Source organism: Neomonachus schauinslandi, chromosome 8 (genome assembly GCF_002201575.2).
Source record: "Neomonachus schauinslandi chromosome 8, ASM220157v2, whole genome shotgun sequence".
Taxonomy (NCBI): domain Eukaryota; kingdom Metazoa; phylum Chordata; class Mammalia; order Carnivora; family Phocidae; genus Neomonachus; species Neomonachus schauinslandi.
The window spans coordinates 28,257,205-28,284,558 of NC_058410.1; the positions used below are offsets into that span (position 1 = coordinate 28,257,205).

At 41.4% G+C, this 27,354-nt stretch overlaps 1 protein-coding gene across 1 annotated transcript in view; it reads left to right on the forward strand.

Annotated features, from left to right (window-relative positions):
• MAP7 (microtubule associated protein 7) overlaps positions 1–26,030 on the forward strand; it is a 172,525-nt gene extending 146,495 nt beyond the window's left edge. Inside the window, exons 8-18 of the mRNA XM_021693162.2 lie at positions 299–426; positions 6,559–6,674; positions 7,010–7,293; positions 9,262–9,502; positions 10,626–10,797; positions 11,018–11,119; positions 11,514–11,564; positions 11,680–11,737; positions 14,373–14,475; positions 22,567–22,790; positions 24,531–26,030. Of these exons, the coding sequence (XP_021548837.2) occupies positions 299–426; positions 6,559–6,674; positions 7,010–7,293; positions 9,262–9,502; positions 10,626–10,797; positions 11,018–11,119; positions 11,514–11,564; positions 11,680–11,737; positions 14,373–14,475; positions 22,567–22,790; positions 24,531–24,541 (1,490 nt within the window). The 3' untranslated portion in view covers positions 24,542–26,030. The remainder of the gene's footprint in view (positions 1–298; positions 427–6,558; positions 6,675–7,009; positions 7,294–9,261; positions 9,503–10,625; positions 10,798–11,017; positions 11,120–11,513; positions 11,565–11,679; positions 11,738–14,372; positions 14,476–22,566; positions 22,791–24,530) is intronic.
• The last annotated feature ends 1,324 nt before the right edge of the window (positions 26,031–27,354 follow it).

Genomic DNA, 27,354 nt, shown 5'->3' on the forward strand with positions numbered 1-27,354 from the left:
CTACATCTGTATCTTTCATCACTATTTAAATAGCCAAAGAACTCACATAGTCTAGAGTTTTCACTTGGACATGGCTTCTTTTTGGACACACCGTAAACTGATAGGACTGTGAGGAGAGTTGGAATATGATGGTTCTGGACACCTTTAGGTAATAACTTCTTCTCCCTACTTTTCTCTCTATCTCTGCTTTGCTCCTTTTCCTAAACCCACTTTTGGCTTTCCTTCAACCACTCTTCTGGCACTCTTGTGTGTAAAACAATCACCTACACCCTAGTTATCCCCATTTGTCCTCGTTCAGCATCTTGCAGCCCCATCAACATCATGCCCTCCAAAGCTGCACACTCTAGAAATCTGACGGATCGGCCAAAATTCTTGGTAACGCCACCGGAGGGCTCGGCGCGAAGGAGGACGGCTCACGGCACCACGGTGAGTAGCCGGCGGGAGCGGCCAGGCGGGTCTGTGCTGTTTCTGTGCAGGGTGGACACCAGCCCCAGCTGCCGTGTGGGTGTCAGAGTGGGAGGTGCCCACACCTGGGTGGTGTCCCCACGCTTCCTCTCCACTGGGGAGTTGGGCTCCCCATAAAAATGTGAATTTGAGGATGAAAACTGTTCTCCATTCAAGGGCGTGCGTGCGGCTGAAGTACCATATGGGGGCCTGTGTACGACTAAAGGCCAGGCCAGCACGCTTTTTCCTGTTTGCAAGTCAGACAGCCCCAGAAGGGGGTGTGGGCCTCCGCGGCTGCCTCTGCATTTTATTAAACCATATCCAGGAGCTGGCTGAACTCTGAATGTGGTTCACCAAAAAGCAAAATAAAGAATTTTTGTCTGCTTAGCTAATCCCTGTCAAGGCCCAAATCCTACAATATAGGAACAAAGTATTTTGAAAACACTAGTGATTTGCTAGGTAACGAATTTTTGAAAGGCACCTGGGCTGTGTTATAGACTCAAATTTTGCAAGCAAAGAATATAATTGTACTTGTAATTACTGGCAAGGTGGCTGAGCTAACATGAGTTTCACCTATAATTAATTTCATGCCATAAATGCAATGAGGTAACTTGTGTGTCTCTAAGAGTCTTTCTTCCTCAAACTGTGTGTTATTTAGTATCTGTTGAAAGAAGTAGATACGGTTGTGTGGTCTTCTCTTAAAGGATTCCCCAGTCAACCAGAAGATCTCATTGCCTCTCTCGCATGGGAATACCACGACCTGTTTAATGAAAAGGCTGAACAATTTTTTTTTAACTCTTAACTTCCCAGAGTGTTAGGATTTATAAAGCTGGTGGACACATAAAAGGATTTTGCTTAGTTGTTTGAGAATAATTTGAGGATTGTGAGAGCTTGATGGCTTTGCCTTTCGGCAGTTTTCTTCCAAGCCCCAGGCTTTCAGGAATCAGTGTTTAATTCCTGATTGAGCCAGACCTCCAGCCCGGCAAGGAGGTCTTGCAAGTGAAGCTTGGAGGTGAAACTACCTTTGATGGCTGGGTAGTTGTTCATCATTAGCACATGAGATTCAGAGAGCCTAGCTGTGGATAAAAAGCAATAGTTAGAAGAGCTTTGCCCCCAAAGGTTGGGGACTTACTGAGGAGGGAGAAGCACTTAGCAAAGGAAAAGCATCTTGTTGTGGATAAAAACACAACCTAACACACCAGGAGGAAAGGATGAGAGCTGACCCTTGGTCAACAGATTAAAGGAGAGGGATTTGTCATCACATGATTCAGAAGCTCCACTTTCTCACCCATTTTAATTTTTTTTGATGCCTTCCTTGTCCTGTATTTGATTTATTGGTCATCTTTTCACCTCTTTACCAAATATTTAGGCAAATACCTATTTCCAGAAGTGACTCACAAGTCTTTTATACCCCAGAGCTGCCCTGTGGAATTCAGTTGAGCCACCAGCGACCTGTGGTCATGGAGCACTTGAAAAGTGGCTAGTGAGAATGACAAACAGAATTTTCAATTTAATTTCCTTTTTAAAAAATGTTTAACTATAGTAAAAAAACGTAACAAAATTTACCATCTTAACTATTTTTAAGTGTACATTTCGGTAGTGTTACGTATATTCACATTGTTGTGCAGCCTGTCCCCAGAACTAATTAAATCTTGCAAAACTGAAACTTTCCCCACTGAACAACAACTCCCCATTTCCTCCTCTCCCACCACCTGGCAACCCACCATTTTACTTTCTGTTTCTTTGAATTTGACTACTTTAGATACATCCTATAAATGGCATCATATGGCATTTGTCCTTTTGTGATTGGCTTATTTCACTTTGCATAATGTCCTTAAGGTCTGTCTGTCCATGCTGTAGCATGTGACAGGATTTCTGTCCTTTTTAAGGCTAATAATATTCCATTGTATGTATGTATGCATATACACACGAACACACACATGTACACATATGCACATTTTGTGAATCCATTCGTCTGCTGGTGGACATTTGAGGTGCTTCTGCCTCTTGAATATGAATAGCACTATGAATAGTCCTGCTGTATACATGGGTAGCAAATATCTCTTCAAGATCCTGCCTTCAGTCCTTTGGGATATATACCCAGAAGTGGGATTGCTGGATTTTGTGGTAATTTTCTTTCTAATATTTTGAGGAACTGCCATACTGTTCTCCATAGCAAATGCACCATTTTACTTACATTCCCACCAACAGTATAGAGGGGTTCCACTTCTTCCACACCTTCACCAACACTTGTTATTTTCTGGGTTTTTGTTTATTTTATAGTGGCCATCCTAATGGTGTGAGGTGCTCTCTCATTGCAATTTTGATTTGCATTTCTCTAATGATCAGTGATGTTGAACATCTTTTTATATGTTTGTTGGCCATTCACACATCTCTTTTGGAGAAATATCTATTCAAGTCCTTTGCTCATTTTTTAATCTTATTCTTTAATTTGTTTTAATCTTTAATTTTAATTTTTGTGTTGAGTTGTAGGATATGTACATATTCTGGATATTACATTTTCTGGATATTAATCTCTTATCAGATATATGATTTGCAAGTATTTCTCTTATTCTGTAGTTGACTTTCTTACTCTTTTGATTGAATCCTTTGATGCACAGGAGTTTTTAAGTTTGATGCAGTCCATTTGTCTATTTTTGCTTTTTTTTTTTTTTTTAAAGATTTTATTTATTTATTTATTTGACAGAGAGAGAGAGAGAGAGATAGCAAGAGCAGGAACACAAGCAGGGGGAATGGGAGATGGAGAATCAGGCTTCCCGCTGAGCAGGGACCCCAATGTGGGGCTCGATCCCAGGACCCTGGGACCATGACCTGAGCTGAAGGCAGACGCTTAACGATTGAGCCACCCAGGCGCCCCTATTTTTGCTTTTATTGCCTGTGCTTTTGGTGTCATATCCAAGAAATCCTTCATTACAAATCCAGCATCATGAAGCTTCCCCCATTTTTTTGCAGGAATTTTATAGTTTTAAGCATTAAATTTAGGTCTTTAATCCATTTTGAGTTAGTTTTTGTATACGGTGTAAGGTGAGCGTCCAACTACATTCTTTGGCATGTGGATATCCAGTTTTCCCAGCACCATTTATTGAAGAGACTGTCTTTTTCCCCGCTGAGTGGTCTTGGCACCCTTATTGAGGATCCTTTGACCTTGTACATAAGGATTTATTTCTGGGCTCTCGACTCCATTGGTCTCCATGTCTCTCTTTATGTCAGTACCACACTGTTTTGATTACTGTAGCTTTGTAATACTGAAATCAGGAAGTGGGAGACCTCCAACTTTGTTCTTTGTTTTCAAGATTGTTTTGTCTATTCAGGGTCCCTTGAAGTTCCATATGACTTTAGGATAGATTTTTCTATTTCTGCAAAAAATGATACTGGATTTTGATAGGGTGGCTTTGACTCTGTAGATCCTTTTGGATAGTATCAGCATTTTAACAATAAGTCTTCTAGTCTGTGAACACAGAATGTCTTCCCGTTTATGTTCTTTTCATTTCTTTTAGCAATGTCTTTTAGTGTTCAGTGTAGGAGTCTTCTGCCTTCTTGGTTAAGTTTATTCCTAAGGATTTAATTCTTTTTGATGCTATTATAAATAGAAATGTTTTCATAACTTTCTTTTCAGTTTTATTTCATTTTAATTCATTTAGATCTAAACTCAAATGACCAAAATGTGGCTAGTGGCTAGCTTATTGGACAGCACAGATGTAGAACATTTCTGTCGTCACAGAATGTTCTGTTGGACAGCAGGCCTTGGAGTACCAGTCTATATTGTCTCTCTTGAACATTATTTGTATTCTAAACCTAGCTCTGATTAAGATCAAAGTCCTTGTCCTGCTGGTACAGTGTCCACTGACGTGCACCTTGCCGTGTGTGTTCCCGTTAACCTTGTGGAAAATGTTAATAGGAGAGGTTATTGTACAGACCACTGACTATTAACTCAGATCAGGGGGGAGGATGAGGAGTGCCTTTACATGTGTGGTACCCAAATAGGTGATTGGGTGACAAGACCAGTGAAAAGACACCTAAAAACACTAAGAGGGTAAAACCATCTACCTGCCTGAGGATGTCGTCTCAAGTCCCGAACATTTTTCTAAACCTCTTTGCCTGTTTCCCTACCCCTTTAAGGTGATTATAAAGGGAGGGCAGTTTTAGGAAAGAAAGAATTGGTTCAATAGCACTTTAACTTTTTTTTTTTAATCCAAAAGGAAGGATTATACAATTCTTTGTAGGGTCTTTCCCTCGATGCCTGTCTTGTCAAGACACAGATGATGAAATTCATCCCTGTGTCCTCCACTTCACAAATTGCCCTTCCTGACTTATTTTCCCATTCAGATGTCTCCTGAATTTGACTTCAGCCAAAGTAAAATGTTTTGAGAGAAAGGAAAAAAAAAGCTACTTGAGGTGCTTAAGCCCATCTTCCCTTGGGAAGAGCCCCGGCCTTCCGCTCTGGCACTGATATGCCAGAGACATAATTGCCCCCAGTATCGCGCCCAGAAGTGTCCCCTATGCTGGCTGCCACTTCTGCCACCAGGGACAATAGCTGCATTCTGAGGCCCCACCTCCCACCTTCTGGGACCAGAAATGGGAGCAAAGGCTGGTCATGCAGCCACAAGTGACAGAGAGCTGACACACATCTTATAATGCTCTTTCCTGCCCCAGTCTTCGTTTGTTTTATTTAGAAATTCTGGGAAGACGCTGAGTATTATTTGATACTCCTGTTTTCCCCGCACCTCTAGCCCAGTCCATCCACTAGGATGCTACTAAGGGAAGTGGAGAGAAGCAATTACAAGGGACACTGAAGGGGAACAAGGCTGGGGGGGTGGGGGGTGGAGGGGAAGGAAGGTAGAAGGGAGTTGATGCTCGCACCAGGCAGAAAGGAGAGAGAAAGGGTACACTACCAGCTTCTTGGCCCTGCGGCTAGATAAAATAGATAAAGTTCTGTCCCTTCTCTTGGCCTCTCACAGTCTGCTTTCCTGCAAGGGTCCCACAGAGTAAGGTACTGACAGGTGCTCACACAGGTGCTTCCAGAGAGTATCCAGTCCCATCCCAGGACACTGTTGGCACGTTTTAGATACTTAGAATGAGTCTTCCTTGCTCTGTGCGGTTTTTGTTGTTGTTGTTGTTTGTTGTTTTTGTTTTTGTCTTTTTGTCTTGGTTGACTATAGATTACCAAACACTCTGGGTTCCCGTTTGCTCATTTTGACTTGGAAAAGGTATCACCTCCCTGGCTAAATTTCTAGTATGCAGTTAGAAAAGGAATGATGTTTTGACCCACTCTCCCATTTCAGTTTTATCCCTAAAGAAGATTGAAAATAGCTAAAATGCTTCACCTTAAACCTGACTCTTCCTTCAAAGACCATTAGGTGAAAAAGGAATTATTATTATTCTTTTAAAGATTTTATTTATTTGACAGAGAGAGACACAGCGAGAGAGGGAACACAAGCAGGGACAGAGGGAGAGGGAGAAGCAGGCTTCCCATGGAGCAGGGAGCCTGATACGGGGCTCCATCCCAGGACCCTGGGACCATGACCGGAGCCGAAGGCAGATGCTTAACGACTCTTCACCCAGGCGCCCCCTAGAAAGGAATTACTTATATAGTATCAGTATAAAGGGAAAAAATGAATTAAGTCTGATGTAGCAGACACATAAATTTAAAAAAAGGCTGAGTATGGTATTTTCCAACATAGGAAGAAAAATGCTGAAGAATTAAAATGAGGGCAAGGGAGAAATGAAAGTGACTTTTATTTTGATATTTGTGTGGGTTAAACAAGACAATGAGAGATTTTGCCCCAGGTGATTGTAGACACAAAGTAAGTATAGGTGCTTTCTAAGAGTATAAGTGTATTTTTTTTTTAACAAATTTAACTCAAGATCGGACATCCCGAACTTTATTATTAGTGTCAGATGGTGTTAATTCAGTTATAAGATTCAGGTTTTGAGCTAACAAGGGCTTTTTGTGGGAGTGGAATGGATATAAATGACAAAGGCTGGAAATTTTCCAAAAAGTCACTCAGTGGGTTGCAGCTCCACTATCGAATACTGTGAATGGGACTGTCCCACTCATAGCAAAATCTAACTATTGTGTGTCTCCGAACTTAGGGCTATAAAAGAGAGAGGGACAGAGAAAACCTACCGTTCCATCCCACATCTGGCATTCGGAGAGCGCTATCTCCTTCTCATCCCAAAGCAAGATCACCAGCTCCCTCCCGACTTTGGTAAGCGAAATTTAAGAGGTTGGCTGTGTTGCCCCATGTGGAAGAATCTGTAGCCTCTGTTCTCTGAAAGCAAACTATTCATTCTCTCCATGCTGTTTAGCATTGACTTAGGGACTAACATTTTTCCTTGTAAGAAAGGAAAAAGGAAATGGGAATGAGTCTCTAAAGTGAATATTTCTGTGTTTGCCGCATAAAAAACAAATACACCAGCTCAGTATCTTCGTTTCTTTTCCTTACTGGTGCTGGCGTTCACGTGGTAGAGGAGTGGGGAAAGGAAGGGTCTGGCAAAGCCTGTTCTGATGGCTCCCATTCTCTTTCTGCTGCGTGTTGCCCAGGCTGCCATCCAGATCCTTTCCTCATCTGCCTGGCACACCCAGGCCAACCTCCTCCTTGCCTCCCGGATCAGTCAAAGATGCCCCTGCTCAGGTCCGGCCCCCATCCCCTGGCAACATCCGCCCTGTCAAGAGAGAAGTCAGAGTGGAACCTGAGAGGAAAGACCCCGAGAGGGAACCCCAGAATGTTGCCAATGAGCCATCACTTAAGGGCAGAACACCTTTAGTGAAGGTGGAAGAAGCCACAGTTGAAGAGGGGACACCTGCCGAGCCGGAGGCTGCTCCTGGTAAGATTCTGTTGCCTTGTGATGAAGTGTGGGTTGTTTGCTCTTCTTGGGGGACTTAGAAATTTTACTCCAAGGTTAACTTGGGGAACTTTTCCTACGTGCGATTTTCTTACGTATAAAGAAAGAAATAACCAATCAAAAGCCTATCGCTGGAGCCACAGCATATTAATTCAGGTCTGACTTATGATTCCTTTTATTGACCGAGTCCAGTTTTTCACAAAATGTGGTGTTCAGAGCACCTGCCTCAGGATTGCTTGTATTAGTCACTGCTGTGTAACAAATCAGCCTAAAACTTTGCAGCTTATTACAATAGTTATATCACACAGATCCTTGGGTCAGGAGTTTGGAAGCAGCTTAGCTGGGTTGTTGGAAGATGATGCACACACATGGCTGAGCTCCATTTCATGGCACATGAACCTCTCCATAGGGTTGCTTGATGTCCTCAGTCTGTCTGCTGGACTTGCTTGCTGGCTTCCCCCAGAGAGTGTGATCTGAGAGAGAGCTTCACGAGGAAGCCACATCCTTTATGCCTAGTGTCAGAAGTCATACACACAGAAGTCACAATTTCTTCAGATTCTGTTCTACATTAGAAGCAAGGGACTACGTTCAACTCAAACTCCAATGAATGGGATTAGTCTCACCCTTTTAGAGTAAAGATCTTAAAAGAGTTTATGGAAATAGTTTTAATTTACCACTTCTGTAATGTTTCAAAGTACAGAGCCCTGGCCCTGTCTTAGACCTACTGAATCCAGGTATGTCGTGGATCCAGGGACTCTGAAACAGACACTAAGCTCATCAATCAATTCCTATGCAGAATTGTCAGATAAAATGCAGAATGGCCAGTTATCTTGTGCATAGTGGAGTTGAAGGACCACCGGCTAGCCTATGGTGCTTGACAGAGGTCAGAATTCGTTCCAAAAGACCCAGTGGATCTCATCTCTGCCAGGCTAAACCAGATGCTTTTTAGAAGTTTAGAATCACCTGGAACTAGGAGTTCAATATTTTTTGTTGAAAATTGTCTTCATTCAAAAGTTTTCTCCTTGAGACTTAATTTGAAGATGTGGGCAGGGACAGAAAAAGAATAGATAATTCAAGACAAGTGACAGTGTTGTTAGACAGTAGAAGAGTCCAATATTTGTTTGCATGGAAAGAGAGAGGAGAGAAAGGCCAAAAAGTGTCCTAGGGGCAAAGAAAAATGCGTTAATCTTGAAAGGAGGGTCTAGAATACCAGAGATCACACCTCCCAGCGCAGCATCTAGGTGGGACTCCTGGCCACATAGAGTGGCTCTCTAGGCCATTTCCTGAATGTGGATAAGGTCAGAGGACTTGTACTGCCATCTTGCATCTTGGCATCAGGACAGACCACAGAGGCCCAAATGGGTAAGGAATACGAGTGCTGGCTCCTGAAGAGGCCCTTGACTCCTCCTATCTCAGACCTGGAGACAGCTCTAGGTAGACAAAAAGGGACTTCTTCATCTTCATCGGGTGTCATCTTCCCAGCCTGAATCTGGACTCATGGCAAGGATGCTGAGGATGGTCACAGAAAGGCTTTGGTCCACTAGTAATGAATAGTCACTAAAGAGAAGGAATTTTTTAAGTGTAATGAAAGACAAATGGAAGATCTCATCTTCTTTTTGCTCAGAGTATAACTTCCCACAGAACCTAAAGTGAGGCTCTATACTGAGTACACATTTGATATATGTTGTTAACTGATTAACTTGTATAAAAATAAGACTTGGTGACAGAGTGTCAGCTTTGTTGGATGTCTCACTTACACATGCACCTTTTTGTTATCTGTTGCTTGGTTACAAATAGAATACAGTGAAACCGTGAGAACACACAGTAATAAACATTCCCTTTTCTTTTATAATGATGAATTCTAGGCCTGGGGTGTGGGGAATGCTAGTTTTTGTTTTGTTCTTTGGGTTTTGTTTCCAACTGGTTTTCTCCCTGTACCTGTTTGTACAGCTGCTTCAGCCCCAGCCCCAGCCCCAGCCCCAGCATCGGCCCCTGCTCCAGCGCCAGTCCCAGCCCCAGCGTCAGCCCCAGCCTCGCCATACACCGTGACTGCCGCCGCTTCTCCCAAGACCTCCGCAGGCACCACCGACCCAGAAGAGGCCACGAGGCTGCTAGCTGAGAAGAGGCGGCTGGCCCGAGAGCAGAGAGAGAAGGAGGAAAGAGAGAAGAGGGAGAAGGAAGAGCTGGGAAGGTAAAGGAGTAACCATTGCTCAGTGAGCAGGGCCATCCTGGGGTTACCTTGGATTAAGTCTTTAGTCTGAGAGACAAGAGGTGGTGGTAGTGATGAAGGTGAATGGACTCGTTGCTTCAGAATCATGCATCTGACCACTAAGTGATTTTTTTAAATCACATTTTCTTACTCTAATGACAGTACAACACTGATGGAGAAAGGTTTTAAAGAAAGAAAAAAATCTATCCATAATCTTACCAGTTTTCAGTAATTGGCAAAGTGGATTTTGGGTCTCTGAACAGTGTAGGGGTTTATACACGTACATAAATATGGACACACACACAGACATCTGTTCATGTAATTCTAACCACAGTAGAGGTACAATTGTACAGTCTGATTTTTTTTTTTTAACTGAACATATTTCTAATCTCCATAGTTCCTCGTTATCTTTCTAATAATCATTTTAAAGCTGCATAGTAAAAGCTTGTGTTTTCTTCCAGATAGAACTCTCAGGGAGTAGCTGGGTGAGATAGTTAAGTGCCCCATGATGGCCTGCTGGGCAGGATGCTGGGGACAGTTGGCTTAGTTGGCCTCCTCCTGCGGCTAATAAAACCAATTTGTCACGGACATTGTTCTTCAGACAAGCAGAACTGCATCTCGGGGGAGGATCGCAGCCCCAGTGCTGGGCAGCAACCTTGGACATACCCTACACTTGATCACAGCAGGGAGCTTACATAGTCTGTCTTCGTCCTGCCCTGCAACAGAACATTGTAACCTTTATTAATTTGCAAAGATTTCCGGGGCGGGGGGTATTCAAATTCATTACTAAAATGTCCCATTATTGGATAAAATTAGTCTTAGCCTTTAAAGATAGTTAAATTGCACATCCTTTCACAAAACAAGCTCTCCTCAAAATATTAGTGGTTGCATTTTCCTTCTGTTTACCACGAGGCAACGTGAGGCTGGGAAAATGAGGAAGAAGAGAGGGTGGCTTCTCATTTTGTCCCCAAAGCATGCTGAGCGTGTCCCACGGCGATTTTCCTCAGAACAGACTGCCCAGGCCGCAACCACAAACTCTAGGCTCTCTTCAGGGAGTCGTCTCCCCCGCCCAGTGTATCTCTGCTTTGTGTGTGTCATTTTCCAGACAAAAGAGAGAGGAGCTGGCGCAGAAGGTGGCGGAGGAGCAGGCTCGGCGGGAGGAGGAATCCCGCCGGCTGGAGGCTGAGCAGGCCCGGGAGAGGGAAGAGCAGCTGCGGCGGCAGGCGGAGGAGCGGGAGCGGCGCGAGCGCGAGGACCAGGAGCGCGCCCAGAAGCAGGTAGGGGCCCGCCTGGCCAGGGCCAGGCCCGCTCAGAGCGGAGGAGAGCGCCCAGCGCACGGCGCGCGGGGACAAGGCCCCGCGCCTCGTGTGCGCACGCGCGCGCTCGCATCCTGCACCTGCCCCGTGGACCCCGAGCCTCCGCCTCCGGGCGCCCGGATGGATGCGGGCGGCCCGAGGCCCTGCCGGCCTGAAGCACTGGCCCACTTCTTGTTTCCAGAAGGAAGAAGAAGCTCGCCTTCGTGAGGAAGCAGAGAGGGTTCGGCAGGAGCGAGAGAGGCATTTCCAGAGAGAAGAGCAGGAGCGCCTGGAAAGGAAAAAGGTGACCCCGTCTAGAACAGAGCCTGGGATGCTAATTGTTCCTTCTTCCCCAGACTTGAAGCCCCAAGCCCAGGAGACTAGCTCACCGCTCTCAGAAAGCAAATGCGTGCTGCCCATTCCAGATTAACTAAAGTAGCTCCCAATATTAATCATCTCGTCCAAAGAAATCTGTCTTCATAGTGCGGCCCCCACCAAAAACAGTTCCTTCCGATTCGTGTGGCTTAAGTCAGTTCCAGCTTGATGTGAATAATGCCAATTAAGTTGAAGCAGTGGGTATTATAATTGCCCACAGTAACAGACGTGTTTGGATGACCCATTTGCTTAGTCAGTGAAATGTGCCAGGCTCGCCTTCTTTCCCTCTCTGACCCCTTTGCTCAATTCTCCCTTTCTTGTAGCGACTCGAGGAGATTATGAAAAGAACCAGGAGAACAGAAGCTACAGATAAGGTACTGAGGTGCCATTTTTAAACTATTCTTAATAGCTTTTTTTTCTTTACTTTCACTTTAACATTAAAAAATCTTTTTTTCTTTTTTCTTTTTTTTTTCTTTTTTTTTTTGGTAGAAACCTGTTGATCAGAGAAATGGAGATATAACCAAGGGAGCTCTCCCTGAAGGACCAGGTATTTACTTCAGTGAATTCAAACAAATTCAAATATAGAATTTTTGGATTGACTCTCTAGAGATCAAGATATTCATTGACTTGGGGGAGAAAAAGGTACTCATTGACTTACAGAAGCTTAGGTGTGTGTCATCTAGTCCACAGATTTTCGCCTTATGTAAAACTCTCACAGTTCTGGCAGATTTTTTTTTCACATTTGTTTATACTCTAATAGTGTGCTTTAATATTTTAAATCATGTTACATTACAAATACCCGTATTTGTGAATATATGTTTGTATATATCTATGTGTATATAGATATATGCCTATAGAGAAAGAGATGTACACATCTGAATATATATACACACGATTAGAAGAATTTTATTTGTGTTATAAAATTAAATTTCATTTATCATTTATTGTCTGCTAAAGTAGCATGTATTTGTATTTGCTCTTAAGGACTCTAAACACATTTTGACAACTTGTATTTATGGCAGTTCTCACAAAAGAATTTATACCTTTTTAACTTCTGATTTCAGAATAGAGTTAAAATTAGAAATTAGTTGAAATTTCATTAGAAAGTTGTTGATACCTATAGGCTTTGGACAGAGATGATTAATTTCTTGGTGATTTTAAACCAAATTTGCTTGAAATAAAATGTACCTTAGTGTGTTAGTACCCAAATTCAATTAATATTTATTAAATGGTCTCTTTGTGTCAGGTACCTCCTGCATACATTTTCTTCTTTAATTTCCGCTGCCGCCTTGTGAGGTAGAACTGCTTTATCTTGAGGTCAGCAAGCATTTTTGGAGACCTGTCACGTGCCAGACCTTGTTGCAGGTGCTGGGATTCAGTGTGAACAGGCCAGGCCAGGTCCCTTCCCCCGAGGAGTTCTTCACTCAAGTGGCAGACCCAGCTCATACAGCTGGAGTCCAAGCTTACGATTCGCCTGTGATCCCACATAGTCTTCATGATTGTACATACAGGTGGTTGGTAGATAGCTCATCATGCACTCTTTTTCTTTCCTCATCTGCAATATCAATATGACAGGAAAGCACCAGAGATACCTCACTTTCCTTTGCTGTTTTTTTCTTGCAAGACTAAAGATCAAATGAAATGATTTATGTGAAAAAAATTTTTTTCTGTAAACTCTAGAGGTTTTCAAAAGTAATATGTTGGTATCTTGGGATTTGGTTTTATTTCAAAAGAGGCTATCCTAGTTTCTCTATGTCATGATTCCTTCTTAGTGAACTTTTCATGCTTTTTTCAAGATGCCCTAATTATATTTGTTTGGAGAATAACCCTAATGGTTGCCTGTTAACCCCGTTGCATTTTTAACAGGTTGTCTTCACAAATGTTGTAACTCAGGAAGACTTTACGTAGGCACAACCCCCCATGAGTCATCAGAATGAGCATTTTAGGATTTAAATTGCACCAACATGGGGTTTTTTGAGGGGCTGTTGCTATAGTTAATGCATGGCCAGGTTCCTTATTTTTTTGTTTGTTTTTACATATTTCCCCTTCCTGGCTGTTCCCCTTATATTAATTCTTTCAATATTTATTATACAAATTATATATATTACAAAATACGATTTTGTACCTCAGCCCGAGAATCAACAAAAGCAAGAGGGAAGGTGCAACTTGCCAGTCATCATATCTGTGTTTATCAACACTCATAATAAATCTGGTTTGAGTTAATACTGCTAAATAGAGGCCTGAGGGATTATCTGTCTAATAAATATTCCTCTTTCCCTCTGTCCCATGTGTGGTTGAGGACTGAATGGTGTTGCCAGTGCTCCAAAGAGAATTCTAGGGCAGGCAGGCAGGTGAGCTTACAGATCTATCAGAAATCTCCAAGGCTGCCTATTACCAGCTTTGTGAATTTTGGCCCCTTTAATAAAGTTATTAATAATTTCTTCAGTTATCAGACTCTCTGGACCTCTGGCAGCTTTACTGAATTTGTGCCAGGCTGTGAAATAACACTTCCTTGGAATTATATTTCAGTTATTCCTTCATGTCAAGCTGAAACCATAAACTGCCACAAATTTCCCTGAAACTCTGACCTATATGAAGGTTTACAGGACTTTAAGTAACCCTGGCTTAGATTTTGGAGTCTGTCATCAATATTGTTGGCTTAAGCTGGACTACAGCACTGAGCATTGAATGACGAGGTGGCATAGTAAAGTACAATTCACTGGCCTTCCATTCTAAACTGAGTTTAAAAATTATTTTTTATCACTTAAGGTAGTTCATGGTGATTTGCTCTGAATCCTTCAGAAGATATTCACCATCAGCCTGATCAAGTCAGCTTACTGCTATCTTCATCAATTGCTTTGGCTTGAACATTATATACTTTTTGCCCAAAGTCAATTTAGTGCAAGCAAAAATAATAACAGTGCTTTCCACCCTTACATTGTGCTGGGCACTGTTCTAAGTACTTTGCGTATATTAAGACATTTAATTCTCACTGGAGTCTGTGAGGTAGGTATTCTTACTCATGAGGAAACTGAGGCACAGAGAGTCTGTGGCCTGCCCAAGGTCACACAGCCGGTAAGTAGCAGAGCCAGGACATAAATCTAGGCATTCTGGCTCCTGGGGTTTGGGTTCGATACTAGAGTAGTAGTAACCGTTTGTCCCATCTTCTTTGCTGTGTCCAGTGGTATCTGCACTTCCATGTATGACAAACTCTCCAGGAAATGGAGAACCAATGAGCAGCCCACATGCGGTCACCTCACACCAATCGACAGTGACTGTGGAGAGGTGAGTTAAACAACTGGGCCCTTTTTACTGATACACGTGAGAGCAAAGCACTAATCCCACCAGAACTTCCTAGGCCTGACAGAATTTCAAAGTTTTAACATTAAGATTCATTTTCATTTGGGTTCATTAGTTTTTGGTAGAGCTAGTAATTCTGTAGTTAGAGAAAGGGAAAATGTCTTTTTTTCTTGAGTCTTTAAATATGATGGTTAGGTTTGTGTGTGCCTATTAAAGAAAATTACGGGGAAGCATTTTATTTGTATATATTTAACGTGATCTAGACCTTATTCACACCCTTAAGTGGCATATTTTCACCATACATAATATTCTTGTTTGTCACAGGTTTGTTCTACAGTAAAATAATTTGGATGCCAGTATTTCTGATATTGGTAGTAGGGCTTCTTATTGAAGAAACAAACAGTTGCTAACAACAGACAAGAAAGAAATGTGGGTTGAAAAAAGATTGCCTTTCTCTTCTTTGGTGTTAATATTGACAGCATCATAAGAACACTCTCAAAAATAAAAAATCAGGGTAATTCTAACCTGTGCTTAAAAATCCAGTCATAGAGAACTTTTAGAAGTATTTGTTATACTGTTAAAAAATTTCACCTGTGACTTTTTTTTTTAATTTACTTAATTCTTTTATGAGTTTTCCTGTCTCTAATGCCAGAGTGTTTGCTGCATCAGAGAATTAAAGGTCTGATTTTTTTCTTAATCTAAAAACACACACTGCCCATTGTTTTATGATATTGGCAGCAATGCAAAGATAAGTTCTTCTAAGAAGTCCATAGTCATAAGACATCCATTGGTATCTTTCTAGGACAGTACAATCTTTTATTTTTCCCACTGTAATACCAAAGAAAAGAATTTTTCTGAGAGAGAGCTTATTAATAAGCTTTCAACCATGTTAAATAAATTTATTGTCATCACCTAAGATACATATTAAGTGATATTTTATGCTTTTAATTAGTTTGATTTTCAAATAAAATATTCATCCCTAACTGCTATAATTTATGATGTTCAATTCACTGACTTCAAAAAAAGGAGACTTTTATGAAAGAATAAAAAGTATCACAGAGAGAACCCCATTATTATAAGGACCAGGTTTATTAAGCCACTGATAATTTTATCTGACGAATAACATTAGTTTACATTAGCTGACTTTTTTCAGTGATAAAATCATCAAGTAATTAATCATTACCTAAAACATAATTTTACTATGTAAAATGAGATGGTAAAATTCTATTTCTGATCACTTATTTCACCCATTGCTTTTCTCTATTTAAACTGCCTTCAAACCTCAAATCTCTTTTCATACAGTGTACCGTGAGGTCCCTTGGCTTTTACTTGGCACTGACATAATATTTATATACCCAGTTCAACCTAGTTCATTTGTCATCAGCCCTTGCCACATAAGCTGGTACAGTATGCTCTGAAATACTAATGTATAATGAAGCACTAAACTCGGCTTTATGATAGTCAGCCATGTAGATGATCAGACTATTCTATTGGAGTTTTTTTTTTTATTTTTATCAGAATGAAAACATATTTGTAAAAGTTCATATAGAGAATTGGACCCCATTTTGAGAAATACAATCCATTTCAGAATGACCCTGGCCTCTAGGGAATGTTTAATGTGCTGTTAAGTTTGTTCCCCATTGCATGATACATAGTTTATGATATGTAGGGTAAGAAACCCTGCTTCCCTCTATTTCTAAATTTATCTTCCCTGAACTTATCCACACCAATCTTGAAACAATGTGTACTTCCACTTAGCATCATCTCTTCAGTAACAAAAAGCACTTTTTTTTTTCTTAGAGCTACCTATTTGCAGTTTCAAAGTTTGGACCCATGGTTGTCAGAAACTAGGTTTTAGTTATTCCTTTCTCACAATTTCCATACCTTTTGTAATTATATAGATTTTGTTTCTGTCCTCTTTTTGCTTTCATCTTATAAAGCGAGTATTATTCCTACACTTTGTCTATCAGTCAGAGTCCAGTCGGGAGAGAGAAACCAGGCAAATGAATTTGAATAAGAAAGTTTAACATCAAGAATAATTAACTCTTACTTGGGATGGAAGTAACAACAGATTGCTAGTAAGAAGCAAAGAGAACTCAAGATAACGGGGTTAGCAGGTCTAAGGAGCAGCCACATCCCTGAGCCATCCCTAGGGAAGAGTGCCCTTCCCCAGGCTTCCATCCAGACCCTGTGGGAGAGGGTATGGCTGTGACCCACTGGATGGTGGAGAAGTTCTTTCATGAAAGAAACTTAGTGGTGGAACTTGCCAAGTATCTACCCTCTGGAATGCTTAGGAGAGCTCTTCACTGGGAGGTGTCCCAATACAGGCACTCTGTCTGCCACAGGTTGGCCCTGGGAGGTGCTGGGGGCAGCCCCTCCTGCCACAGGGGCTGGGTGCCGAGGCAGCCTCACGCACACAGGAGCCAGACGCTGGGAGTGTGTGTGCTGCAGGAGCCTGCCGAGCAAGCACAACCAAACCAGGAAGCAGACTTTTCCTTGTGCCGTGTCTCTCCGGCGGCCTTAAAGGACGAAGCTTAAAGATCGTGCCAGCTGGCAAAGGAGAATTAGTTAAAGGGCCCACATAGAGTTTCAGAGCAAGATTGAAAGATGAAATTTGGAGCTGAGCGGCAAAAAAAAACAAAACAAAAAAAAACCCCCAAACCTGACAGGTTTACCTTGCCTCTAAAAAGGCTCCTTCTCCAGCTCTTTGTCATTTGAGTCCTGTTTTCTAGAGATTTTTCAGCACAAACGTGGGGTTGAGGAAGAAGAGCTTTAGAACCAGAAGTCCCAGGCTGGATTCCTAGTTTTATCTCTGAGAAATTCAGCGACTCTGGGATTAACCTACTTAAGTAAGATTCAGTTTTGTCGTCTGGACATGAGGAGGTCTTTCCCTCAAGGTACCGGAGGGTCCAATGAAGTATTGTCTGTGAAGGAGCTCTGAAAACTGTTTGTACTAGACAAATATTAGACGTTCTTTGTCTTGATCCTTCTAAGGTACGGTGTCCAGAAGACCAAGCATGCTGGTGTAGCTGCAGTGTAATGTAGAAAAGTGCTTTTATGTTGTATCTGATATCCCATCTTCTCCTGTCCTGCATTTTATTGGCCTCGTCTTTAACCATAAAAACATAAGGAATCGGGGTCACCTGGATCCAGTCTATAGTGATTGCAAGATCTCTTACGTCCATTGTCACTGATAGTGCTTCATCTTTGGAGGATGGTTCAGCTTACAGTGGTTCTCTAACCCCTCTGCCCTTTACATTGCTTACATTTTGAAGATTTGTTTTCCTGTTATCCTCAAGGACTTGCATTTCCCAGAATAATCATTATCTGGATACTTACATTTTTCCTTCTACTTATCTTCCAGATTATTATAACCCTGCTGTTAGCACGGACCCCTGAGGCTATCTGCCACTCATACTCTTTCCACCTGGAGAAGGACCTGCTCATACTAACCTTTCATACCCTTCCCTAAAACAGTTTCCTGTTCACATTCCCTTTGCTTCAGTGGGGACTCGCATTTTTAAACAGTTTCACTTCTGAAACCCTGTTAAAGATTTTTAAAGTTACAAATAAATCGCATCCATGGATGTTCCCTTTTACCCCCAGTTTCAAGTCAACCTTGATACCAGATCATCGTTTTTCACCTCAGTGCATTATGGTTAACGAAGCATTCCATAATCCTCGTCATCAGTTCACATGTTTATTAAATACCCTACCGTGCACCCAGAGTAGAGGCATAGATCCTTCCAGCCTACTTACTGTGAGTTAAGTCACTGATTAGAGATCCCCAGCGTCCCTTCTGAAGAATGTGAGATGGGTGATCCCCTGTGGAAATCTACCACAGCGAATGCTGTAAGCACGTGGCAGGGTTTGTTTTCACTAGAAAACGCCACTCCAAAGAATGAATACTTTTAGTTCAGAATCAGAGAAGTGAACTTTTCCTAATGCCTCAGTTACCTAATACATTGGTTTACCTTCTTTTCAGGAAAAATAAATGAGTGCCATGAGCTGGGTGACATTCTCCCCACATCCACCCCTGGGGATATGTCAGCAAACTGCCTGGCAGCGCCCCGGGGTGATAGCGTCCTCCTGGTATTTTCTAGCAGTGAGGACTAGCAGCAGTTCCTGGTGCAGAGAAACCCTACACCAGGAACACCCTGAACCTGACTTCAGCCCTGAGGGGCCTGAGTGACCTGTCTGGCCCCTGTGGTTTCTAGTGTTCTCAACCTTTGGTGTGCAATGCTTTTAAAGCCTAAAAGCAATTCTCCTTGCCCAACAGGCTCCCCACTGGCAGTAGGTAGACTGAAGAGGGTTGGAGTTACCAAGAGTCTGGCCAGCTTTTGCAGATGCAAAGAAATATATGATCCTGGGCAGGATGATTTCTTACTCTGAAAACCATTTTGGGTTCTTGAGAATGAGTATTTGTAGAGGGAGGAGCCCATAGAATGGAGGAGAGTGTTTATTTGTGGATAAGAAACTCACTTTGAAACAAGAAACAGAGGACACAGATGAATGTGTGCGTACAAGTGTGTATGGGGTATGTAGGCGGGAAGACATTATTTTAAGTTTCTCAGGTCATTCTGATATATTCTTCCACCCCCAACAGAGAATCTGTTCTAGAAGCTAAAAACTTCTCATGGGCTACTGTCCTCCCCTGCTAATAAGAGGCCCTAGGCTAAGATCCTTCACTTTTAAGAGAATGATCCTTCACTCTTAAGGGATATGTAGTAATTCTGGTTTTTGACCTAGTGGTTTTCCTTCAAATCTTAGGAGTTTATCATTGTTTTTAGTTTGCCCTAAAGGAAATATAACAGTCCCAAGCCTTTACCATTCAAACAGAAAGAGATGTATCACTTTTTTTTTTAAGATTTTATTTATTTAATTGACAGAGACAGCGAGAGAGGTAACACAAGCAGGGGGAAGTGGGAAAGGGAAAAGCAGGCTTCCCGCGAAGCAGGGAGCCCGATGTGGGGCTCGATCCCAGGACCCTGGGATCATGACCCAAGCCGAAGGCAGTCGCTTAACCAACTGAGCCACCCAGGTGCCCCGAGATGTATTACTCTTAATTTTAAAGTTACTTGTAAAAAAAAAAATAATAAAAAATTAAAAAACAGTAAAGGTACTTGCTGTACCATGATAACAAACATCAAGAAAGAATAAGGTCCTGGCTACAGTAAGCCGTATGGACTGTCAGATTCCCACCATGGTCTCAGCTCCTTACCCAGGTAGATTGAATTTTATTTTTCATTTTATTTTTTAAGTAATCTCTGCACCCAATGTGGGGCTCAAACTCATGATTCTGAGTTCAAGAGTTGCATGCTTCTCCCACTGAGCCAGCCAGGTGCCCCCTCTAGGTAGATTTTAGCAAGCGAAGTGCACAGTCTTCAAGACACTTGCATCCAGCTTCAGCTGCCAGAGTATAGCCAAAGAAAAGGACCTCAGAAGCTGGTGATCTTACCCTGAGAGGACACACAGATGCATATTCCCTAACCCCAGTGTCTTCAGTTTCAGTTTTATAGTTTCTGCTGGTCACAGTATCTTCTGAACATTTAATAATTGGCCATCCAAAGCATACAGCACAATTCCTCTAATTGCTAACAAGTAAGAATGGGTGGAGAGGTCAGGTAGGAGTGGGAGGGGAAAATGAAGTCAGCTGTTGACTCAAGTCTGGGTTGGCGTGGCCATTAAAACTTGTTAGCACATGCAAGCCTAGAAGGTGATGGCAGTTGAGGTGGCCAAGGAACGGGGCTTGGAGATGCATTCCTCTTCTTTACCTTTTGCAGAAACTTCTACTGAAAATCACTTTGGGATGAGAACTAAAACTAAAACTAAAACTGTTTTCCTGGTTACAGAGAGCCCATCAGTGTTGGGAAAGAACCAGGAGGACGGGGGGTACCTGGGTGGCTCAGTCGGTTAAGCGTCTGCCTTCGGCTCAGGTCATGATGCCAGGATTTGGGGACCCAGCCCCTCATCAGGCTCCCTGCTCAGCAGGGAGTCTGCTTCTCCCTCTGTCCCTTCCCCCTGCTCGTGATCTCTCTTCACACTCTCGCTGTCTCTCAAATAAGTAAATAAATAAAACCTTAAAAAAAAAAAAAAAAAGAATCAGGAGGATGGGTATGGTGGCTGATCCAATCACTTAGAACAGGGGGTGTCGGGCACGCACATGCATGCGCTCCCGCATCACTACTGTGATGCCAAGCCCCCTTGGTGAAATAGCAAAAGATTGCCATCATACTCTGTACACTGTTTTTATGTTATTTTTCACAGACTTTTACAAATAGTACTTTCAATGTACTCTGCAATACCTTGTGAGACACTTAGGACAGATTTTTTTTTTCCTAGAAGAAAAGTTTAAGATTTTATTTATTTATTTGACAGAGAATGAGAGAGAGAGAGAGAGTGCAGACACACAAGCAGGCAGAGCGGCAGGCAGAGGGAGAGGGAGAAGCAGGCTCCCCACTGAGCAGAGAGAGCCTGACATGGGGCTCGATCCCAGGACCCTGGAATCATGACCTGAGCTGAAGGCAGACACTTAACCGACTGAGCCATGCAGGCGCCCAAGAAAAGTTTTAATTAACAAAAATATACCAAAATATCTAAATCAGAAATGCTTTAGAATGTGTCCCGAAAATCATTATTTCTTGTGAATTAGGTAAACTATGTCTTCAATGGTAAAAAAGCAGTTTCCTCAAAATAAAAAGCAAATGGAAAAATTGGATGTACATTAGCTTTATGTTACCATTTGGGAAGGAGACAGAAAAAGATGAATTGACTTGCTAAAGTTCAAGCAGTTGGCATTATAATTATACTACAGACCTGATTTTCTGATCTCTAGCCTCTTTCCATAGACCTATAGTTAAACATTCAATTGATGATCAGTATGTATTAGAAATTAAGACCTTCACAATTTTTGCTTCATATGGTTAGTCTTTTCCATTTGAAAATTTTAACTGTAGAATTTTGTCAAATAGGGGTTTTTTTCATACACGAACTGAGCACTGAACAAAATATGAAGCTTGCAAATATATGTTTACTGCTGCACTCAGATAAAGTGAATCTAGCATTCATTTGTATTGTTTCTGCTGCATTGTAAAGCATAATAATGAACATATAAAAGGCTTTCAATTTGGTTACGGAGCTTCTAAAGAGAGGGAAAAACCTAAGAGAAACTGTAAGTAGAAAATTAATGATTTGGTGGCCAATTAAATGTACCTCAAAAATAAATCCAAGATATTAAGCATGAATTAATGAGAAGCAAGTTGGGGTCAGAGGCAGATTTAAGGGGTAAAGATAAGGTTGGTCTTAAACAATAGACCTATAAAAAACTTGCACGTTTTAGTAAGCTAGAGGTACCCAGGAAAGGCTAGCATTTGAATAGCCAGGTACTGTACAAAATGGCATAATGAACAGAACACATAGCCAGAGATCAGGAGAGCATACATTCAGTTTGAACTCTGTCTCAGTTGTTCTGTGACTCTACAGATTGTCCCCATACCCCCACATTTCAATCCCCTCATCTTTGAAGTAAAGGACCTAATAAGGGCTACTGTTTTATCAAACAAAGGCATGTGAAAATGCCTGTGGTAGAAATTGTTACATGTGTGTTGAAAATAATGATCTATTCTAACTGATAACTTGTTCCATTTGATAAATTTTTTATAACAAAAAGATTTTTAAAAAATAAGTGTAAAATTGCAAATATGTCAAAATTCACCACTTTTGTGAATGATGTGGTCAATCAGTGTTAACATTTGATTCTAAAATTCTAAAATGGGCGCGCCTGGGTGGCTCAGTCGTTCAGTGTCTGCCTTCAGCTCAGGTCATGATCCTAGGGTCCTGGGATCGAGCCCCACATCGGGTTCCCTGCTCGGCAGGAGGCCTGCTTCTCCCTCTCCCACTCCCCCTGCTTGCGTTCCCTCTCGCGCTGTGTCTCTCTCTGTCAAATAAATAAAATATTTAAAATAAATAAATAAAATTCTAAAATGACTATTACAAAATAGTTTTTGGTTGTTTTAAAAATGTTTTTTCCAGTTTTAATGCTGACTCCTTTCAATTTTGATTTTTCACATTCCTTAGTACTCCCAATTTGGAAAAACAACCAAGTGAAAATGGAGTATCTGTTCAGAATGAAAATTTCGAGGAAATTATAAACTTACCCATTGGATCTAAACCATCCAGATTAGATGTCGCCAATAGCGAGAGCCCAGAAATTCCTTTGAATCCAATTCTGGCCTTTGATGATGAAGGGACACTTGGGCCCCTGCCTCAGGTAGATGGTGTTCAAACACAACAGACAGCAGGTAAGCTTGCCTCGAGCTCCCTTCGGGAACCACATAAGGGAACGAACCTTGTGCAGTGTGACTAGGGCAGCTTTGTTCTTCCAGGGACCACGTGGAAAAGATTGTGTAAGGATCACAGAAATTGAATTTTGAGTTGGATTGGGCAAATTCTAGAGCCCCTCCTATTCCCCCAACTAGGTGTGCAAATCCAGTCTGCATCACCCACTGGATGTCCATCACCTTCTCCTCACAGAGCAGTCCTCACTGCCCAGAAACATGCACTGTCAGAACATCCTTCATATAAAGACAAGCATTTAATGCCCCACCATAACCTGGGGACCCTCGGGCCTAGTTCTGCCGCCTGGTGTTTGTTTCATCTTTCCCAGCTCTTCAGATATATGAAGACTGTCGTCATGTTCTCCCATTTTTCTCTTGTTCAGGTTTAGCAGCTTAGGTGATACACTGTTGTCCCTTTTAAATGTAATAAGACCGTTAGAATTTAGATAAGGAGACCCATATTCAGAACTAGGAGAATATTCATGAACCCAGTGGTCTTCTGTCCTTTGTTGAGTGCCTGTTGCTGTTGTTGAAACGACCAGCGACTCTCTCATACCATCTCTGGGACTCACCCTTGACCTGAAGTCTTTGTGCAAAAAGAACAATAGCTTTGTGTGACCCAGAGAAATAAGGAGCAACATCAAAAGTTACCAACTCAAGAGTCACAACAACTCAACAGCACAATCTCATCAGTCTCAGAATTAGGTGGAATAATCTCAGCTCTGGTTCTTCTCAAACCTCTTTGAGTTCTGTCAAGTTTCTCTTCCCAGCAGATCACTTTCATGTATGGACTAGCCTCTCTTTATACCATTATGAACAGAGCTGGCCAAATTCAGCATGTTTAAACGGAGTCTGCAGAATTATTTGTGGTCAAGTTGTTTTGTCTTTCAGATTTCCATCTGTGAACTTGTAACTCCTATTTTCCACTTTAATTGGCTGGAAAAGCCAGTGTTGAAGCACCTGTCCAAATGAAGCTAGGCTTTTTTCCTTCTCTAATAGACTGACCTTGGGAGTCTAACTTCACTTTATGATCCCCTTCTTGTAGAAGGAAGCTATACGGCCTGTCCCAGGTCTGACGTCCTCATTCTTAAGACTCTGGGAATAATCTGATGATTTGTATGTTAGTGGAAACACTCCTGGTGCAGCTCCCTACCTCGTCATGTTCCAGATTCACAGAGAGGCGAGGGACACCCAGATGACCTTCTGTGTCACATAACAGGCCTTAACTCACCTTTTGATTTACCTGTCATTCCATTCTCACTGTTACTGCCCTTCTGTAACTTCTGTAGGAACAGAGTCAAGTGTCTGTGATCTTAAGCGGTGTCAGGGTTCTTTTGGGGGTCATGACTGTTTTTCAACAAACATTTATTTAGCCATATGTTTGGAGCCTGAAGCTTCAGGTGCTGAGGATACAAGACCAATGAACGTAAGTCTCTAACATCAAGGAGAGTACAACTGATGTATGTCATTTAGAAAAGTAAATGATATAGCCTAAATTGAAGGTAAAGAAAAGGACATGTGTTTTCCTGCTAGTGGTAGAGTTCATTAAAATATAAGATTCTGATGAAATCACCTATTCTTATATAAGACAATGTATAGAAAAGCATGGCAAAGTTTTAGAAATGTAAGATACTACCGTAGTATTCTTGAAACAAAATGTTAGATAAATATTAAATCTGTTCTTTTTTCTGTCTCCTAATATAGAAGTTATATGAGCATTTCTTCTGAAGAACCAAAGCAGAAATTTAAAAAGAATTTCTACAATTAATGGAATTCCTTCCATGCTATAAAGGAGCATCCCCCTCCTCCAGTTTTCTTAAGATTTCTTGACCATCATTTTGAAAAGACTTTATTAAAACCAGCTAAAGACAACAGACTGGATAGCTTTTCTAATAATTTTCGCCAATAGAGAAAAAAATGTTCCTTGTTCTTCAGTACTTTAAAACAGCTTTTTCCAGTGTGCTCCTTCTTAGCAAATCAATATTTTTCTGCATTCTCTAAAAGATGAGATCATTTGGCTATTAAAAAAAAAATGGGCTGACTAGGCATGATTTTTCATATAAATGTGTTGGTCTTTAAAAGCTAACATAAAATTGGCACAAAAAATTTACCTTTTACAATGTAATACTTGAAAAATAAGTACCTCTTTGTTCTACAAGTAGAGTGAATAGGAGAGGTGTTTAAATTAAGCCTGTTTAAATATTACTGCAAAGAGTTCTATTTGTAGAAGCAAACTGTAGGCAGATTACCAGGTTCTTGTAAATGCAATTTGTACATGGACATTCTGCAAACCCAGCTGTCACATTCTTGCATCTCTTTTTGCAAAAACATACTAAACAGTTTTCAAATGTGAAAAAGAAACATTATTTTTTCAGAGCAAGGAAATAGACTGTCCTCTTAAATAATGTATTTATAAAGTTTTTCCAGATAAACTAATCAAATAAATTAGAACAACGTGACAACATTGCAAACTTTGATTTACTGGATGCATTCCTTATGTTACCATGAGAGAATGTTCGTGATGATTCAGGGCTATTTCTGACGTCTGTACATTGCTGCTGTCCCCAGTGATGGTGGGACTTACCTTTGCCTTACCTGATCACAAATTATGGGGGGGGGGGGGGGAGTAAAGATTTACTATTTCTTTAAATAAAAAAAGAATTTGGTTTTGCTCGTTTAAGAGCAAAGAAGACCTGATGGAATGTTGACTATGTTTGGCACACAGAGCACCGTGCAGGACCCCTTCACAAACCTCCTCCTTCTGCGTGGCACCCATCAGCTCTGACTTTTCACTCTTCACTTTTACTGCTGAGCTTAGCTGTGCAAACTTGCACTTTCATTTGCTAATATAATTCAATTTTATTTTACCATTTTAGAAACTACTAATAAACTAAATATTAAAGGAGAGGGGGCTCTGATGGAACACTTTTTTTTTTTTGTGGAGTGTTTGGAAAGGTAAACGTGTAGCAGTATAATATGTTGGTTTTATTAAGAGGGATTGGTTAATCTATATTGAATGAGAAACTTCATTTATTAAAATCCAAGCTATAGTAACAGCTGTAATTTGTGAAAACATTAATTTGGGGCTTTTCCCTATTCTCAGTTGTCCATGTACGCATAGTCATATTAAAAAAAAGTCTGTTCAACAAAGTTGTTTTATTTGTTTAAGTCGATCTAGCACAAAACACCAAATAAAAATGTGTTTGACATAGTTTTACTTTTAGGTTTCTCATATGTTACAACTTTACTCCGATTGAGTCTTGAGTTTTCAAATTGCCCTTCATTCAATCTCAGTAACATTTCCCCAGCTTCCTCTGAATGGAAATATAGAATAGGTTTATTTAGAACAATAGTTCTATTTTGGCTAGGTTTTCTTGGTTTCATTTATATTTGTGAATTTGAGCCATCATTAACAGACTGAAAGCCTTCTAAGTAATCAAGTTTTAATTAAAAGTGATAAAAAGTTAACTATATTTTATTTTTTTTAAGATTTTATTTATTTCAGAGAGAGCATGAGAGAACATGAGCAGGGAGAGGGGTTAGAGAGAGGGAGAAGCAGACTCCCTGCTGAGCAGGGAGCAGGACAAGAGGCTTGATCCCAGGACCCTGGGATCATGACCTGAGCCAAAGGCAGATGCTTAACCGACTGAGCCACCCAGGCACACGTAAAATTAACTATATTTTAAAAACAACATTACCAGAGGATGACCTGGACCTTTACAATGGCTTGATTGCTTTCTCTCCAGCTCCTAAATGTCAGTATTCACCCCGCTGATCATAAAGAGATCTTTAGTAGGTACTACATCAAGGGCAGTGCTCAGGGATCAGATACGATCCTCAGCATGGAATGAGGGTGGATGGGCTTTTAGTTTCTTTGTCACACCATTGTAGACTGTCTAGGCCAATGCAGTCACCAATCACAAGTTCATTTGGTAGAAGAGTGGCCCGCTTTTCCTGGAAGGGGTAAGGCCATATGTCTCCTCTTGCCTAACCGCGTTCCCTGGTGGTATATTACCATAAAAGCAAATCTAAAACAGAGTTCTTGTACGTGAACATGTTTATGCTTATTAGCAAGCAGGGCCTTTGGCAAGCTTGGATAATTCCTTCTCTGCTCATAATCCCACAGACACCTCGACCAAAAGATTCATAGTAAAGCAGAAGCAGTAATACTATGAAGGCAGAAGTAACCCGATTGAAACAGGCAATGCAATCTTAAATGTCTGGGGGTGGGGGAAGGATGGCACAGGAGCAAACAGCTCTAGAGCTGAAGTGCTAATCAAAAGTCTTAAACTTGCAGGGTCTGCCATATTCTTATACCTTGTTTGATGTATTTTGCCTCTATTTTTCTAGGCAACCACTTACCTTTCAAGTTCCATTCACTAATAAAAAATTACTAACCTCCCTTATGCTGATTAACACTGGTGTAGGTTTAGATGACAATGTTTAAAGCACCCAGCCACCAGATTGGAGTCCTTCGAATGCTATCTGACCTAGCCCCAGGGTAAGACTAAAGTTACATGGACATGTA